This window comes from Labrus bergylta, chromosome 14 (genome assembly GCF_963930695.1).
Source record: "Labrus bergylta chromosome 14, fLabBer1.1, whole genome shotgun sequence".
NCBI lineage: Eukaryota > Metazoa > Chordata > Actinopteri > Labriformes > Labridae > Labrus > Labrus bergylta.
The window spans coordinates 8,842,291-8,859,164 of NC_089208.1; the positions used below are offsets into that span (position 1 = coordinate 8,842,291).

Below are 16,874 nucleotides of genomic sequence, written 5' to 3' on the forward strand. Positions count from 1 at the left end.
AATGACTATGAAGAAAAACATGATCTCTATATACCACGCAGTGTCACTATCAATGTTGTGATCTTGTACTGAACATCAACTTTCAGTACAAAAGAACTCACTCTAGTATTGTTTTGCTCTCATTGTTCTGATTGCACTAACAGTAAAACATTTTGGCCAGTTTTCATACAGATATATATACAAAAATGGTCTTTATTTGCTTTACATCTAATTTTGTCATAGTATTGCAATATATTGCATCATATCAGCTTATAATTGTGAAACATGATTCAATACAGTCTTGGTTGTATGGTTAGGTAAATAATAGTGAACTGCTTTCCACATTCTGTTTAACTGCAAACAAAACTTGTCAAAAACAACCTTTGCAGGACGACCATCATTTGAAAGTATGTGCAAATGGAATATTTGCACCCCATGATTACTTATATTAATCATGAAGTTGACGGTAGTCTCCATCACACCGGCTCCCTTTTTAAGAAAAACACACAAGCACACACATACAGTATACACACACATTAATAGACACAGCGAGAGATGAGGCCATGATATGTGGTGGTGGTGGTGTGTCAGTTTATTACACAACACAAAGCACCTACAATAATCCACTCCCTGTTGCATCAGACAGTGGAAGATCTCACTTTTTTCACAGTGATTTTTATGTGGACATGTTTAGACAAGGACATCAAACTGGTTTATCTAAATGACACAAAAAGAAAAAAGAGCCTACACACAGAAATTCACAGCCAATATCGCACACAAAAATAAAGCAGTGTCAACAAACAACAGAAAATTGAGTAAAAAATAGAATTTAATCATTTAAATAGTTTTTTTAAAATACAAACATTGATTTGAACTTCTAAATAATAGAACGTTTAGTAGCTATTCTTCATTATAACTGGCAATGTTAAATGTACATCGTGGCTATACAAGGAAATGTGTGAGGTTTGGTAATTTATTGTATTGCTCATTTGTATTAATGCGCACATATTTAATAAAACTACAAATGACTTGATCATTTCATCAGAGACACTGCAAATAACCCTGCCTTTACCCTAACCCCCGTACCTAAATCAGATTTGTTTGCCAATGAAAATAGGACCTTTGTGTACGTGACCAGGTGAATATAAAGACTCGTTCACAGCTCTTAAGCTGACCCAGGCTAGTTTACTTCAAAGTTGGTTACTGTTTCAGAATGTTGGTTAGTAAACACATCAGAGACAAAAACATTTTTGAGATGACGGTAATGTTTATGTTGTAACCATGAAATAAAAGCAGGTGAGTCAGAGGTATCACTTCCTGCTCCAGAGCGCTGGCTGTAGTTAATATCATCTGTGTGAATATTTTCCATTATGAACTGTTGTAAAATGACCTCCAGTGTTTTCCTGTAAAACCAGCAACAGTCACTTTGTACCACAGGGCATCTTCTAAAGCTTGATTAATGAGCCATGTAGACCTTAAAGAGATCAAAACTAAGACAGAATAAATCTCAGGTATTTGCGCGACTGCAAGACATTCAATAAAACCCAATAATCAAATCAGCGAATTCAATGATCAACCATTACATTTGTCTCCACAGCTTTTTTTGGCCATCTGGCTCACTGTGCCTCCTGAGGTAGCCCTCTGTAACTTCACCATGCTGCTAAATCTAGATAGCCTTTGATCCCTAAAACGACAATCCGCTTCAGAAAACACACCATTGCTCACATTAAAATAAAAACAGTTAGTATTCATAACGTCCTGAATGGAAAGCTTCATTTAATACCAAACCCACAACAGTGTCACAATGTAAATAAAATACCCTTAAATCCTAAAAAGAAAAATGTATGAAAAATCAAGTTTCAAGTCTTTACAAATTTCAGAACACTGTAAGCTGCACAAATAGAATTTTAATGGGGAATTTGCATCACATTTGCTGGCTTTATTATCTTTAACTATAAATGGCATGTTACTGTTTCTTGAAATGGAACTGAACCAGACTAAAGGATTGTTGACCGTTGGGCCACTAAATGTTATGTAATGATCTGATTGTGACATCAGATACTGTAGCCTTGCATTTGAAGCTTACTGTATTGATCATTTCTACTGTAAGTATACAGACCTGCTGAACAGAGGGTACGACTGTCAGGATGTTGTCAAACAACATTTCAACATCCAAAAGGAAGATGTTGTATACGTTTCATTTCCTGTCCCGAGCCCATCACGGGCACTTTGAAATTGGAGTTAGGCAGATGTAAAGACACAAAGGACAGATCTCACATTGAAACAACTCTTATCTTTTATGCTACGTTCTTCCATGCTGCAGAAAAAAAAAAAATACAGCAGACTCTCATCATACACCTATCAGTCATTTTGGGTTAGCATTATAAGTTATAGAAAATCAGAAGGTCAGACGGATATTTTTTTAACAGCACAGCTGCTGAAGTCAAAAATAGTGGTAAGATCTAAAGAAGGGGAATAGAATAAAAAAGCAGATGAGTTATATGCATTTCTTTTCAAAGCACTGTTGTTGGCTTTCATGTCAAATAGTTGTGTTCTTCCCTGATCTCAGTGCAGCCCAATGTGTTAAGCCTGATTTATACTTCTGCGTCAAACCTAGGTTGTGGCATACTCCGAAGGTTCCCATAGCCCTGTTCCTACACATAGGCCTGCGTATGAAGCCTGACGTGCCCCTCCTCAAAAATGTAACTATGCGTTGAAACAACACAAACTGCAAGCTCTGTGATTGGTCTGCTGGGTAGTATCGTCGGGTACTGTGTGTGTGAACTCTGGTGCGAGTTAAATAGCTACAGCACTTCATCAACTGTACTTAGTTACCATCTGAATATATCTCAAGTGCACTTCGAGTATTGCAGAGCTACGCAGTAGACAAAGCACTAATGTGTAGTGCTCACGGTGGTGTCGGCCACTATGGCATAGCTTCATCGTAGATTGGAAGCAGAAGTATAAATCAGGCTTATGTCTGCACACAAACATACTTGCTTACTTGTACGGAAGCAAGTTTTATGTGTGACACTTAAAATACAACACTGCATTTACTTTCCAAAGTGGAGAACTTTTTTTAACCCACAGAATCTTCTCCTGGACTGCAAAACAATTGCACAACCTTTTATAAAGAATCCTGCACCTGCTGTGTACTTCAGTACGTTCCAACTCCAGGATTTTACTCTGACAGTGTTGGTAGTTCCTTTCTGACCCAATCCAGACCCTCCTGGGAGCTAGACTGGACAGAAAATCAACACTTCAGGGTCCATGGAGTGGAGAACTACTGATATACAAACGCACAACTAGATGTCTCTCCTTTTTATCCACATTTTAAATGTGACAGACAATAATCGAGTCATAATATTGCTTTTAACATATTGCAAGTAATTCCTATGGATTTGCCTACGACTAAACTATAGTAAATACAAGCCCTCCATGTGCATGTCAATCAGACCCTTAACTGGACCCTTGAGTCTTACCCCAGATATGATACTATGGCTTTCATGAGTAGATGTTGCATTCATTAAAAAAAAGTCCAAAAGCCACATGATTGCAGTCTGTCCTCAGGTACCTAAATATCGTTCTTCTTCGGTGCTGATAAAACTGCAGATCAATGCTGTGGTGAAACACATCATGAAATAGTTGAAACAGAGCCGTTTCCTGGCATTTGTCTTGTCGATGTTTGCACTCTTGCAGCCTCTTACTGTAGTTTGGCAGTTACATCTCACTGTAAATAACCAATTCCCACTCAGGGACATGAATACATGAGGTTTTTCTTTTCTCATTATTTTCCTTAGTTTGTGTACCCTTGAAAAAAGGGAACAAGGGAAATTTCCCTTATTATTATTTTTGAAATAAAATCTTCATCTCTCACAAACCACTCATCAAGTCTGGATCTCTGTTGGGTCTTTCCTTTCGCTGCATCCTCTCTGATTCAGCCCTTTTCTGCTCTAGGGAGAGTCCATCATGGCTTCCAGCATCTCCAGGAATAGTTTGTGCATGGGTACACCACCACGGGTCTTGATGCTGTAAAAAGTGGTCAGAGCACGACCAGCAGTCTGTCGGAGGAGGGGCAGTGTTAAAAGGAGGCGTCCTGCCCTCTGGGGGTCATCTGGGCGCCGCTGACATTCCAGCTCCAGCAGGGCCTGGTGGAGGAGGTCCCGCAGCTTCTGCACGGCCTCCATGTCCTCAATGTAAACAGAGTCTGACAGAAGATCAGGGAGAACATGGTAAGGAACAGAGTCTTTTTTTTTTCTTCAGCTTTTGCAAAAGAAATACAGCACGTGTAGCCAATTGAAAAGTTATAAAAGACTTTGTGTACAAAAATAGTAGATCTCTGTAAAGATAGGAAAAGCTCAATTTTAAGTATTCACTGAATCTTTAAGGGCTGTTTGTAAAAATAGATTATGACTTGCCATAACTATAACATATAATTATAAATATTCTTTCAACGCTTGATCCAAAAGGGCATCTTGACTTGGTTGACGTTTTAATCAAGCATTATATTACCATGACCTGCATGACTGAGAGAACCTCCAAATAAACAAATATTTGTCTTCTATTTTTTGTAGTAGTTGCATTCACTGCACCAGTCATTAGCAATACCAGACCTGTCTGCTGCTGTCCCAGACCTTTGGCTGCAGACATGCACATAATCTCATCAAGATAAAAAGCTGGACAATTGACATTGACCGTACCCCTTTCCACCTAATCCACTGTTGTTGCTACATTTAGCGGTTAGATGAGGACTGATTAAATGAGTTAACCAGCTTTGTACATTTGGAAGGACATGCTATCCCACATTTATTGACCCCACATTGCTTGTATCAAACTAATTGAAAACTGTGTTTCTAACACAGAAAGCGTTAGCGTGCTGAGATGACTAAGCAAAGAAAAAAAGAAGGAATACTCGTACAATAATGACTCATAGCTAAACTGTGTGCTTACAACCAACCTGCAATAAAAGCTCACTTCCTGAAGGGTGTTATGTTATATTTTTGTTTATGCTGTTTTAGAGGGGTAGTCATTTTACTGTGGTCGTAGTTGGAGGTGCTGTTAAACTCCATTATGTGACACTATATTAATGATGATGAAAAAGATATACATACTGCAAAGCAAAGCTTTAAAAATGACGAGAGTTGATTAAATAAACACCTCTCAGGAGTATAACCTTCATTTGTTTATTGTAGCTCTGTTGTAATGGACAGGAATTATTGTAAATTCTAAACTACCTACCACTATATCTAATAAGCTAAATAATCCACTATATGCAGGGTTTTTACTAGAATGTTAAAGTTTTAAGCACTGTCAATTTATAAGGCCATTATTATATATCATAAAATTTGAGTTTAAAATAACAGGGACTCCTGATTCCAGGTGATATTTGGAGCCTCTGGCAATAAAGGCTACAGAGACACTTATGCATTCAATGACACCACTAGAGAACGCTTATGTGCACTTTCAGTTTTCGGGATGCAAAAACCTGGAACATAACGTCTAACGTTCTGTATTGTTTATGCAATACAGGTCCTATCAAATCAAAATGGGTTGGACAGTTTCCATGTCTGCATAACAAAAATAAAAGTACCTGAGTTAGTGAGGGCAATGGCTTTTAGCATGACAAATTCCTCCCGGTCCACATTTAGTGCGCGGAAACGGCGAGCGAGTTGACTAATTGCTGCATTTAGCTCTGTCAGTCCCGCAACACGTGACATTTCCTCGTCAAGGACAAAATCCTCAGCGAACACCACCTCGTCCTCACAGCCGAGCGAGCGGTACGCTACGCCCAGCACCAGCACCTCCAGCCACACCGACTGCAGCACAGACATCTGGTCTGCTAGGGATAGAGACAGGAAGCCTGCAGGGGAACACACACACACACACACACACAGACATTTAAATGCAGAGAGGAAAAACTGTCAATGTGTTCACATTTTTGCTGTAAACATTTAATCACTACGTCCCATAGTAGTTCATACATTTCATCGTTGTACAACCTGTTCTGTTCTAGACTTCTTGTACCCTTTAATTTAGTCGATTTGCTACCACAGCCTCTCCTCCCATATTTTATCCTCTCGCCATCTCTTACCAGGAATGTGTTTGGCCCAGCCGATGATGACGACCAGCTCACGGTCAGCGAGGTCACACAGGGTGGTGAGTGTGCGCTGGGCTGTATCGGGCTGCAGAGGGTCAGGCATGGCAAATAACTTTTCTGGCTCTGCCACCAGGAGGTGGGACACAATGATGTTGGAAGATCCTATTTGATGACATAGACAAGAAACAAATGGATTACTACAGTATAATGCAGCGCAACATTCAGAGACACACAAAATATCAACTCTGTAAAAGGAACTAATGTATGTAACTGTGCTGCTCTTAAATGTAAAATATAAAACACTAACACGTTTCCATATCCCATATTCACATGTAGACTATAGATTGCAAACTCATGTATTTTTGACAAACACACATTCTTATTTTTATTAGAATATGTGAGTTTTTTTTAAATTAAACTTGCTAAACTCATTAGGCAAATGTAAGTGAATAAAGAAGCACAGTTAACATTATTTGTATTGCTGACGGAAAATGGAATCACACTGAGACCATAACTGGCAGTAGAGGGTGCTGTTTACTCATCATATAATATATGTTGAAGGCAAATTGTGTTTGTTTACTCTAGGCATCTCTTGTTTGACACATCCAGAATATACTGCATTTGCTGGAGGAACACTCTGAGCATCTCGGTTTTAGAAGTTACCAAATATATATAGCGGTAGTGTTGACTGATTACACCTTTACGGTTTGGGACAGTGACATGTGGCACCCACAGTCTGGATGTTAATATCTGCTGTGTAACTGAGCCACACATGGATTATGGTAACAGTAATGGAGCATGTTGCATGTTGTAGGACTAAAAATCAAGTAATATAACAGGAATATTAATCCCACCTTTTTCACTCTCCTTTGTTAGTGGTAGAGGGGCACTCTGGTATGTTGCATTCTCCACTTCTGGGCGCCTTTTGTATTTCTGCCTTCCACCTCTGACCCTATCAAGACGGACTCCTGGGAAAGGGAAAAAAATCAATTAAAGTTCGTAGCAGGAAAACACTGAGAAAACATGCATGGTATTTAAAAGATAAGCACAAAAACTCTTCAGATATAAAATGAACACTCACCCTCTTTTAGCATGCCTACTTTGAGGCACTTGGTGAAGCGGCATGCCTGACAGGCCTTTCTGCGCCTTTTGGTGATCTCACACTCATTCGATGCTGGACAGCTGTATTCAATGTTTCCTGTTTGGAAGAACAGAAAACATCACCTGTTAGATATTAAAATTCAATGAAATATACAAACATGAATGGTCATTGGCTTTAAAGATTTAGTCCTAACTTCCTTTCTAGCTTTCCCAAGATTCCCAGCACACATACAGCACAATAGCTTCCATGTGTTCATGGTTTTTACAGACCAGTTCAAAACAGATGGGATGGTGGTGGAGATAATGTACTGAGGCATGTTTAACAATAAAAGCATGAATACCTGATGTGTGTCCTCTATGACTCACACTGTCCCAGAATGGAATTTTAAAAAAATAATTTAAACACATTTTTTTTGTTCTAATAATTTAACCTATAGTTTATTTTGACTACGACTATACGAGCCCTCAAACAGGTGGGTAGAAGTCCTGCTTCTCTCCTTTATAATCCAGCGATACTAAGAAAAGGGTTCTGATGACACAGAGCAAAGTAACATTTTCTTTTCATTATATAAATTAAAATGATCATTATGTCATCATGTTTCGTGATTCTGTTACAATTCATAAAACACTTTCAATTCCTAAAAAACAAATTTAATTTAAAGGGTATTTTCTGTAAGTGATAAAATCCAATCTTGATTCTCTTGCTCAGATTGCACAAATAGCAGGGCTCAAATGTTGGATGTTAGCAGCACTGTGATAAAAACTAATTCAGATCCCACTTTTTAGCAGCATAAAAAAAACAACCTGTTAAAAATATCACAACAAAGTGTAGTATATTGAATTATAACCAGCTATCGTTTTACATTGCCAGATTCTCGCAGAAACGCAGCCTATTGACAATAATAACGTTAAAATAAATGTGAAAGATGTCTACTACTTACTTTATTATTATAGTTTTAACAGTCCTCTTATGTTTCAAAGTGAAATGGTTTGAATGGAATACTAGAATACTGCGTGTAGAAAATATAAATATGAGCCAAAGACTCGGACTATCATTTAGTAAAATGTGTAAACTTGTTAAGTTTTGGGGTCATGGTTAGAAAGGTGTCAGAACAAACTCACTGCTTGTTCTGCTGTGCACACACTTCAACTTGACCACAGCACCCACCTTGGATAGTCCTCTTGAAGAATGCTTTACAGGCCTCACATGACGCCACACCGTAGTGGTAACCCGACGCCACATCTCCGCATACTAAACACAGCCTCTTGGGTAACGTGCTCAGGGCGTACTTGCATCGCCCTGCTCCATTTCCAGTGGAGCCCTCCTCTGCCCCGTCTCCGCCCTCGTCTTTGAAGTGACAGCGCAGAGCGGGCGTGTAGAGCGGCGGGGAGTAACGTTTAACGCTGTCTCCTCTGGTTCCTCCACCTCCACTTTGAGAGGAGTCTGAGGAGGCCCCGCCAGGGCTGGTCCGACCTCCCCCGCCTCCCTCTGGACTGCTTGGTTCTGCCTTTATGTAGACATCTGACCGACGTTCCCTGGAAGACATGATGTCTGAAGGGGGGAAAAAAATAGACAACAAAGAAAGGTCGAGGTAAATAAGGGCGTACAACCTTTTGCCTACATCTTCTTTACTTCCTTTATGCCCCCATGTAACAAAATAAAGACAAACAGGATATCTATTTTTTGATTTTTAATGTTAATGAAATAAAATATCATCTATAAAAATGTAATCACATGGAATCAAAGCACATATTAGCATTTTCATTATCAGACTTGTCTACTTAATCTAAAAAAAAAACACACACACAATGCATTGTGTAATGTACAGCAGAATGTAGAATAAGTACTTGTTATATTGTTGGAACAATGACATAATCTGTTATAACCTGCCAAGGGAAAAATATATATATTAGCTAACGCAAGCAAATCTGAATCTCAAAATGTGAAATGAAACAGTTTTGAACCGAGAACAGTTGCTAAATACCCGGCCACAGGTAAATACGTTCATTCATATTAAATCAATACATCAAGTGAAAAGACAGGGCCTGTCTCTAATGACCAATCATGAGCTAAAGAATCCTATTACTGACTGTGACGTTGTCTCCAAGCCTTTGCACCAAACACTAATGATCAGTCCTGTTTGCAAACATTTTAAGGTTGTCCATGTAGGATGGTTGAGTGTAAACACAGGAAATGGAAGGAAACAGGCTGATAATCAATTAACCAGTTTTCACTTTACATTAGGATAATGGTCAACATCATCTACAGGTGCATCGACTGGCACAAGCATCTTGTTTTTTATTATCAGTAGTATACTACAACACAACAAAACGTTCCCTTCAGCAGTAATGCCCCTGTTTGTGACATTGTTTTCCCAGCGAAAAAAAGAAGCCAGTAAACTCACCAAACCAGAACGCTTGACGCATGACTACAACACTGCAGCCCTCAGATCATCCCCAAAGTGTGAAGTCTTTGTCTCTGACTTTGTAGGCATTAAAATAGCCAAGGTGAGTGAATGAAGGTCGCTTTGCTTATGAACAGAGCAGACACATAACTTATGTTCAAGTATGGCAGTAAGAGCACTGCAGCAACCTGTGTGCCTGCCAACGGCTGTCTGTAGTACTCAATGTAATTACACGAGCAGACATGATAAATATGTCATGCATGGCCATGAAACTAAATGTATGTGCATTCATTTAAACACAAAAAGGCCACTGGGTCCAAAATTAGGGTCAAAATAAATTGCACCAATTATTTTGTTTAATAAGAAAAACAAATGCTTCAGAACGAACTGGGAAGAGGGGAGAGAGAAGTCTCCAAGCACTCCCTTTCCCATAGAATATTTCTAAGAGTTTACAAATGTGTCCTTCTCCTACAATTAAATGCCACCCTAAATAGAGAGGTTTGACCACCATGAGAAAACTGGTCGTATGCTTTTAAGCTCTGAAGCAGCTTCCTGTAACTTAGTTCTTAATGCATCAATTATAAATACAATAATCACCCTAAAAGCTGTCTGATCGCTTCGAAAACACAAAGTGGTAATATCAAATGTGCAACACAAATGACTACAGCCTGCCCTGCCCAAATTTAGAGATCATTCCTTCAATTCAGAAGTCTCCTATATTACAGCACTGTAAGAAGACTCAGTATACTCCGAGGATAACAACAAAAAATAAAAAATATTATACATTAGACTCATTCATAATGACAAAAAAAATATTCTCTGCTGAGGTTAAATGGACATTATTAATAGCACGTCCTTCAGGGATCAGACAAATGGGTTAAAAGGGGACCTGTGATCCAGTTTGTGCCATATTTGTCTCTGACTTTCCTCTCATGATTGATACATAAATGCAGATCCACTTGATGAGATACGAGAGCTGCAGCCTTAATAGCCTCAATCAACTTAAGACCTCAAATTGACGATTGAATTGATATGAATATATATTCCTGCAAATCAATAGTCTATTACTATGAACCACCAACTAAACTCTTGTGTTATAAAGTACGATGACTACACTTATTGTAAAGTAATATAGTTGCAAAGGTCTTATTTACTATCACAGCACCTCAAAGTATTGGCAACAATCTGTATGTTTATGACATCTAATTAATAAGGGCTCAGTCCTAACCTGCGGTGTACGCTGTTTAAATATCAATCTGCAGGACGAATATACATCGTATTACACTTCCCAAGACATCTATAATGATTGTGCCTCTAATGTCTTTACATTTTGTCTATCTTTTGGATATGACTCTAGGACACCAGGAATTCCTTTACCTAATTCCAAGAACACACGACTGATAAGAGGATGTGTTTCTACTTGTCTGCTAAACAAAAGGGTTACAATTCAATAGATCACTGAAGTGCTATTCAGAAGGCAAGACGATATATTGCATGTTTTTTTTAAATCTAATACCAGAAAACTTTAAAGGTATAGACCAATAAACCATTATACGTAATAAATCTGAGTAAAAAAAGTTTGTTTTTTTTGCACAGTCATGTCAGTGGGATTTGTATGATTTAAGGTTTATCACAGTCCCTGTAACATCAAACATTAAAGTACTACTTTAACATTAACATTCGCCTTCACTGATGAGTCACTTCATGTTACATTTAACCTCATGACAATTGACTGTTTTAAAAGGATACGTGCATAAGCGTAACATATGATTATACTATTGTTAGTAAGTATAAGCAAATTGATATTCTGACATCCTCAAAAAAAATGTTCCTCTATTATCACAGTTCCCGTTCATGAAAATGGCGTTTGGACTTGATCATCGCCGTTCAATGATTCCCCTGTAAACTACTAAGACCCACTGAGAGAAGAAGAACAGGGATTCAGCTCAAATTGATGATAGGATGAAGGATGTGAACATTTAATATTGACTAATAGAAAGTATGATTGTAGATAACTTGTTTTATCTAACATTCAGGCTTTAAATGAGAAACTACATTACAACAAACAAAGTATGCCTTTATCAAATCGACAGCTACAGCAGATAATGCACTCCTATATAAGCTGACAAGTCCACACTGTGTTTGGAGTTTGCCCCCTCTGGACTTGACTGTATGACTGTTTGGAAACAGCAAAAGGAGGGGGCCACAGCAAACCTAGCCTGTTTAAAGTTTACCCTACTTTCACCTTGTTGTTGATTCACACCAACAAAGTATAAATCTACCATGTGCACAGCTGGCCAGTCCCACAGCTGCTTTTTGTAAAAAAGGAGGAACATCGGGGGCTTAGACAACGTTACAACCTCTATAAAGTTACTATTTGTAACATAAACACAGGTTGGATCTGCAGAAAACACAAGAAAACCCACACGAGGTTGGCGAAAATGCTTTGTTATGTACACAACTCTCCTTTGCAGCATGTCGTGTGTACTGTAAACTAAGCATGTTTTGAGTAGCGTTAGCATTAGCTTAACCCCCCCCCCAGCTAACACATTGTGATGGCTGCAGGTTAGCTCACATATGCTAAATCGGCTAGCGGTAGTAGCTCGCGTTAATCCTGACTGAACAGCTCTCCCGTCCTCTACTCCCCGGGGTTATTTCCGTCCCTCTAACCCGGACTAGGCTGCATCTTACCTGATAACGGTGACTAGTACAGCGCTTAAGCCTACTGACGGTGTGATATCATGGCACAAGTTTGACTGAAAATCGGTCTCCAGACTGCCAGTGGCTCTGCTAGCTCGTGTTGGTGTGTGAGTGTGCGTGCGCGTGTGTGTCTGTGTGCGTGTGTGTGTGTGTGTGCGCGCGCGCGTGTGTGTGTTGATGGGCCGGGCTTCAATCGGCTTTCTCTAACAGCTGGTAGATGATTATGGATGGCTGTACTGTAGATAAAACACATTAGTTCAAGACGCACTATGGACACAGTCTGACACTGTTATCTGTTTTTTCTTGTAATTATCTGACAAATGGTCTAAACCTTTGTTATTTTTAGGCTCAAATTTCTTATTTTGCATTGAGAAGTTCAGTTTTTTGGGGGGGAAAAAAACTCATATGATGATGATGATGGTGGTTTAAATAGGAGACATGTCTTTATTCCTAATTTTACATTTAGCCTACATTTTCAAAATCTCTGACATTGTCATTTGTAGCTATCTCTTGAAAGTTTTGTTCCAGGTATACCTCACTTATATCCTACTGTTTTTTTGTATTATTTAATGTTGTTGTGTTTTGTATCAGAGGCACTTTGTAAAGTTGGACCATAGTAATCAATCTATCAATCTTCTTTTGTATAGTGACAATTCATAACAAATGTTGTCTCGAGACACAAAAAGCAGGTAAAAGACCTTTACTCTTTGTCATTTAATAGTAAATAATGTACACATGTCAAAGAACACTTGTGCCTGCTGCAAGTTTTATTTCTGAGTGACAGAAAGTGCTGCAGGACACTCCCCCCCCCCACCTCATAAAAACCATCCAAAACAAAGACATTCAAATTTCAATTTAGGATTGATCCATAGGTCGTTCTTTTGTCCTCACACAGGATATTAAACACTCTCACATATACCGCAATCCTCCCTCCCCTCTGTCATACACTATTTGTCCTTCATTTATACCCTTAGTGTTTGCAGCACTATCACAACCCGTCTTAACCTGATAGCATTGCCCATGCTATCCCCGGCCACTTTTAACATTTTGGATGCAAAATGAGAACCTTAAAAAATATTTTCCAATTTCCTTTCTGCCATTCTCCTTTCCTATTGCTCTGTTGTCTACTGTGCGGGTATATTTTGATGAACACGTAGCAGCTAATAGTCCATAAAAGACTCACAAGAATGAACTGCAAGTCAGCTTGCATCAGCATGAATAGTGGAAAGGGATTACCTGTTTGCTAAACTGGAGTGTGAAATCTTTATATATCTGTGACTCCTGGTGGTGGCTCAATGAGGTGTTCAAGTCTGCAGCTCTCAGCACACCTGCAAAGTAAGCAGAGGTTTTTAAGTGTCATTACATATCTCACAGCAAAGTCACTTTCATGTTCCCACCTTGCATTTGTCATTTTAATGGTCGCTAATGTCTAGCGATGCCCTTTGAAGTCTGGAGGACGAGTTGTATACATTGGATCATTAGCAGTGCCTATGTTTCAGTGTGAGCCTTTATATTGACAATTACCTTGTTCCCTCTGTGGTAAGTAATGTTTATAATCACAACACTGACTTTTCCATCCTGAAATACGTATTCCGCTGTATCTATCCAGATTTGTGCATGCTGCTCGAGTACCCTCCCCCTTACGCTGCGTGACAGACTCCAAAGGTCACAGTTACAGGAATGCTTGAAGGACAGAGAGAGTAAAGCCAACACCTTGTCTCTCACTCATGCAAAGTCATGAGCTGAAGTTTAGAGATAACTCCCTGTAAATTATTAAAGACCAGATCCTATTTAATAAACATTAATAAAGAAAGCCTTACTTGAAACATCATTACTTGTTACTCTTTCAGGTAAAAAAATATGACTCCAGCTTGAAACAAAATGGTTTAAAAAGTAGACAAAATTAAAATCCAAATAACTTTTTTGGAGCAACTATTACAAGTAACAAGATCTTAATATGTTGCAACAAACTTTTTTACTATTTGTAAGCGAGTTTTACAGTGACCTTTCACTCACACCAAATACACTATGGCAAGCAAATTACAATTGGAGACAGAAACAGTTGTACCAAATGGCATTCCTCTATACACGTTTTCCCCATTAAAAAAAAAAAAGTTGACTGGCAGAGCATATAAACTATTTCCTTTCTGGCTTTAAAGGTGTCTGGTGTTAGTTATGTTAGGGGGCATAGTCAGTCTTGGTCACTGATACTGCATCACACTAACTGAACATGAAACTCAGTTTGAGGGTTTTACATGCGGCGCACTGTGGAGGCAGCAAGAACAGCACCTAGGGGTGACCTTGCCTACTGATCTCGGACCGGTGAAAGGTTAATTGCCATAGTGGATTATGCCTTAAGATCTGACCTCAATCCTGGCCCAGCATGCTCGGAGACTTGCAGAGTTCAGTGTGTTAAGGCGAGAAGGAAAGAGTAACACAGGGAGGGGGGGGGGGTTAAAATGCATATGTTAAAAGAAGCCGCAGCTTAAAGTGTGTACAGTTGGAGAAGTGTTGGGCGTTATTGCTCATGCAGGAGTGGCTTTTTAACGATGACACACTGTTTGCTATATGAGGACATTATTATCCTATCCACTGCATCGTACTCAAGCACGGCTCTGCATTCTTAATGACGCCGATAAGTGACCATGCATGCTGTTTATTATAGGACATTTTCAGAGCCATGCCATGAAGTGTATTAGCGTTTATTTATGTATAAAAATCAATCAGATAATGGTTCACAAGAGGGGGTGCAACCTGGATAGAGAGCTTGTAGAGCAAAAATATTAAACGATGTAATAAAACATGTATCCAGCAGATCGTGCCCCCTACCCCCAATAACGTGGCCACGCGAACTTAGCTCTGCCAGTAGAAATCGTGCATGCACACAGCATCAGCTGACATCTATACAATATATAATAAAAGGAGGTTATGATCAAATACAGCCGCAGGACATTGTTTGCTCTGCATCGCAGTGAAAGGTAAGTAGAGCTACTTACTGGGAAATGTATAAACATTTCAGGGTTGCTTTTTTTTTTTTTTTTTTTTAATCTGAAGTCAGTGAAGTCTTTGCTGCTGGCAAGTCCACAGTCGGTTTAACCGGTTTAACGGCGCTGTCCAAGCCTCGCTCGGGTTTTCTCATTGCATCACTACGTTACCGGATAGTAAGACCTTATCAACAACCAGCGACACACTGTCTTGTCCGCCTGTTCGCTTTGGTACCCTGGTGTTATAAATTTTCGTCTTCAGCTGCCACAGTCGAGGTTGTAATTTTCACCAGCGACAAGAAGTCGAGGAGGAAAAACTGAATATCCGGTTGGGAGTTTCACACTAAAACTTCAGTCAACATTTGAATGTCTTTCGCGTTGAACAGTGTCCCAATGAGAAGCGGGTCCCATATAAGAGAGCTACCATACACTTCCCGAATATTAAAATACTTCAAATAATCATATAATTGCTTGCGTGCTCAAATGAACACAAGTTAGGGTTTTCATTTTTTGCAGCCGTACACTAAGTAACTTCCGGTTGTTGCAGAGCTTTTTTAGGACAGCTTGATGCAGCTTTGTGACGTAGCCTCAATCCCGTGCCTTGTCTCCTCCCTCTGCCCGATTTGCGTCCGCCGAGTCCCCGTTACGTCCGTACGCATCTTCCACCCGCGTCATCAGCATTATAATAAGAGCCTGCAACTCGTGAATAAAAAAATATGACCCAGTAATCCCAATATGGTCCTAGTACATTCATTTAAGTACTTTAAGACTAGCTGTTTGCAAATCAGCTGTGTGTGATCTGCAGGACCCCCCCCCCCTACAGAAAATATAAAATTAGGGACTTAAACACTAGGCTATTGTATGCATTCAAATGTAAGTTTGAAATGGCCTTATTGAAGTACGTGTTTCATGGTCTTTATAACATTATACAATTTAATATAGCCCATAAGAATCGTTGTAGCCTATGTTGTTATGCCAGTTAGACTATAAAAGCTTTAAAAGGACTACTGCATAGTCAATCAAAAGAATAGGCTGCATGTCCCCTGCAGCACACCTCTATGGAAAATGTAGTCATGCTGTCGGTCTTGTGACACTAACCCGGCTCACTTCACCACTACACTATTTTGGACAGGGGCCAAAGAAGAGGAGATCAGGAGATCACTGCAATGGGATAAAATGGGGAAATAATCAAGGGATGGCAGGCTATGTTGAAAAAAAAAAATGACAGCAGACTTGAAAATTGTTTGTCGGAAGCCTCATCATGTGTCAGAGTCTATTGTAGGCCAATACATGCAACTTAAATAGCCTACACGAAGCCGATTAGGACAATAAAATGATTTTTCTGTCCAACTTTGTAGCTGCTGCTTCTCGAAATAGACTGCCCTGCGCACTCCAACATACCGGCTAACAGCTGGCGCAGAGAGGAGACAAGTTGTCACAGAATAGTTGGCAACCTTTGTCTTTGAATTAAAAAGAAAGAGTAGGGCTTAAAACAAGACGTTGGATGAGACGGTGCGTGTTGGATGAGTGAGCCTTTCCCCTATGATCGCTGTGCTGTAATCACAGACCAATAAACCTCAGCATACTCTGTTTAAACCAGTAAGCGCT

At 39.4% G+C, this 16,874-nt stretch overlaps 1 protein-coding gene and 1 long non-coding RNA gene across 3 annotated transcripts; one reads left to right on the forward strand and one right to left on the reverse strand.

The window, feature by feature from the left end:
- Positions 1–548: 548 nt before the first annotated feature.
- On the reverse strand, positions 549–15,550 carry esrra (estrogen-related receptor alpha). Of its 2 annotated transcripts, XM_020643323.3 has the most exons (8): positions 15,279–15,550; positions 13,519–13,610; positions 8,346–8,729; positions 7,158–7,274; positions 6,931–7,044; positions 6,071–6,238; positions 5,570–5,839; positions 549–4,186 (listed from the first exon to the last, which is right to left on the reverse strand). In XM_020643323.3, the coding sequence occupies exons 3-8, from the start codon at positions 8,722–8,724 to the stop codon at positions 3,933–3,935; spliced, it is 1,302 nt and encodes a 433-aa protein (XP_020498979.1). In that variant the 5' UTR covers positions 8,725–8,729; positions 13,519–13,610; positions 15,279–15,550; the 3' UTR covers positions 549–3,932. The 2 variants fall into 2 exon arrangements, with proteins under 2 accessions (XP_020498979.1, XP_020498978.1); XM_020643322.3 differs by lacking the exons at positions 13,519–13,610; positions 15,279–15,550 and adding an exon at positions 12,274–12,431.
- On the forward strand, positions 4,075–7,770 carry LOC114920766 (uncharacterized). Its single transcript, XR_003809060.2, has 2 exons — positions 4,075–4,211; positions 6,074–7,770. It is a non-coding gene; the product is annotated as an uncharacterized lncRNA (long non-coding RNA).
- Positions 15,551–16,874: the final 1,324 nt, after the last annotated feature.

Excerpts from the sequence above, each read along its gene's own strand:
- esrra (XM_020643323.3), bottom strand. The coding sequence starts at position 8,724 with ATGTCTTCCAGGGAACGTCGGTCAGATGTCTACATAAAGGCAGAACCA. Across the intron at positions 6,239-6,930 it reads AACAAAGGAGAGTGAAAAAG|GATCTTCCAACATCATTGTG; the intron begins GTGGGATTAATA and ends GTCATCAAATAG. Across the intron at positions 5,840-6,070 it reads CTGGGCCAAACACATTCCTG|GCTTCCTGTCTCTATCCCTA; the intron begins GTAAGAGATGGC and ends GTTCCCCTGCAG.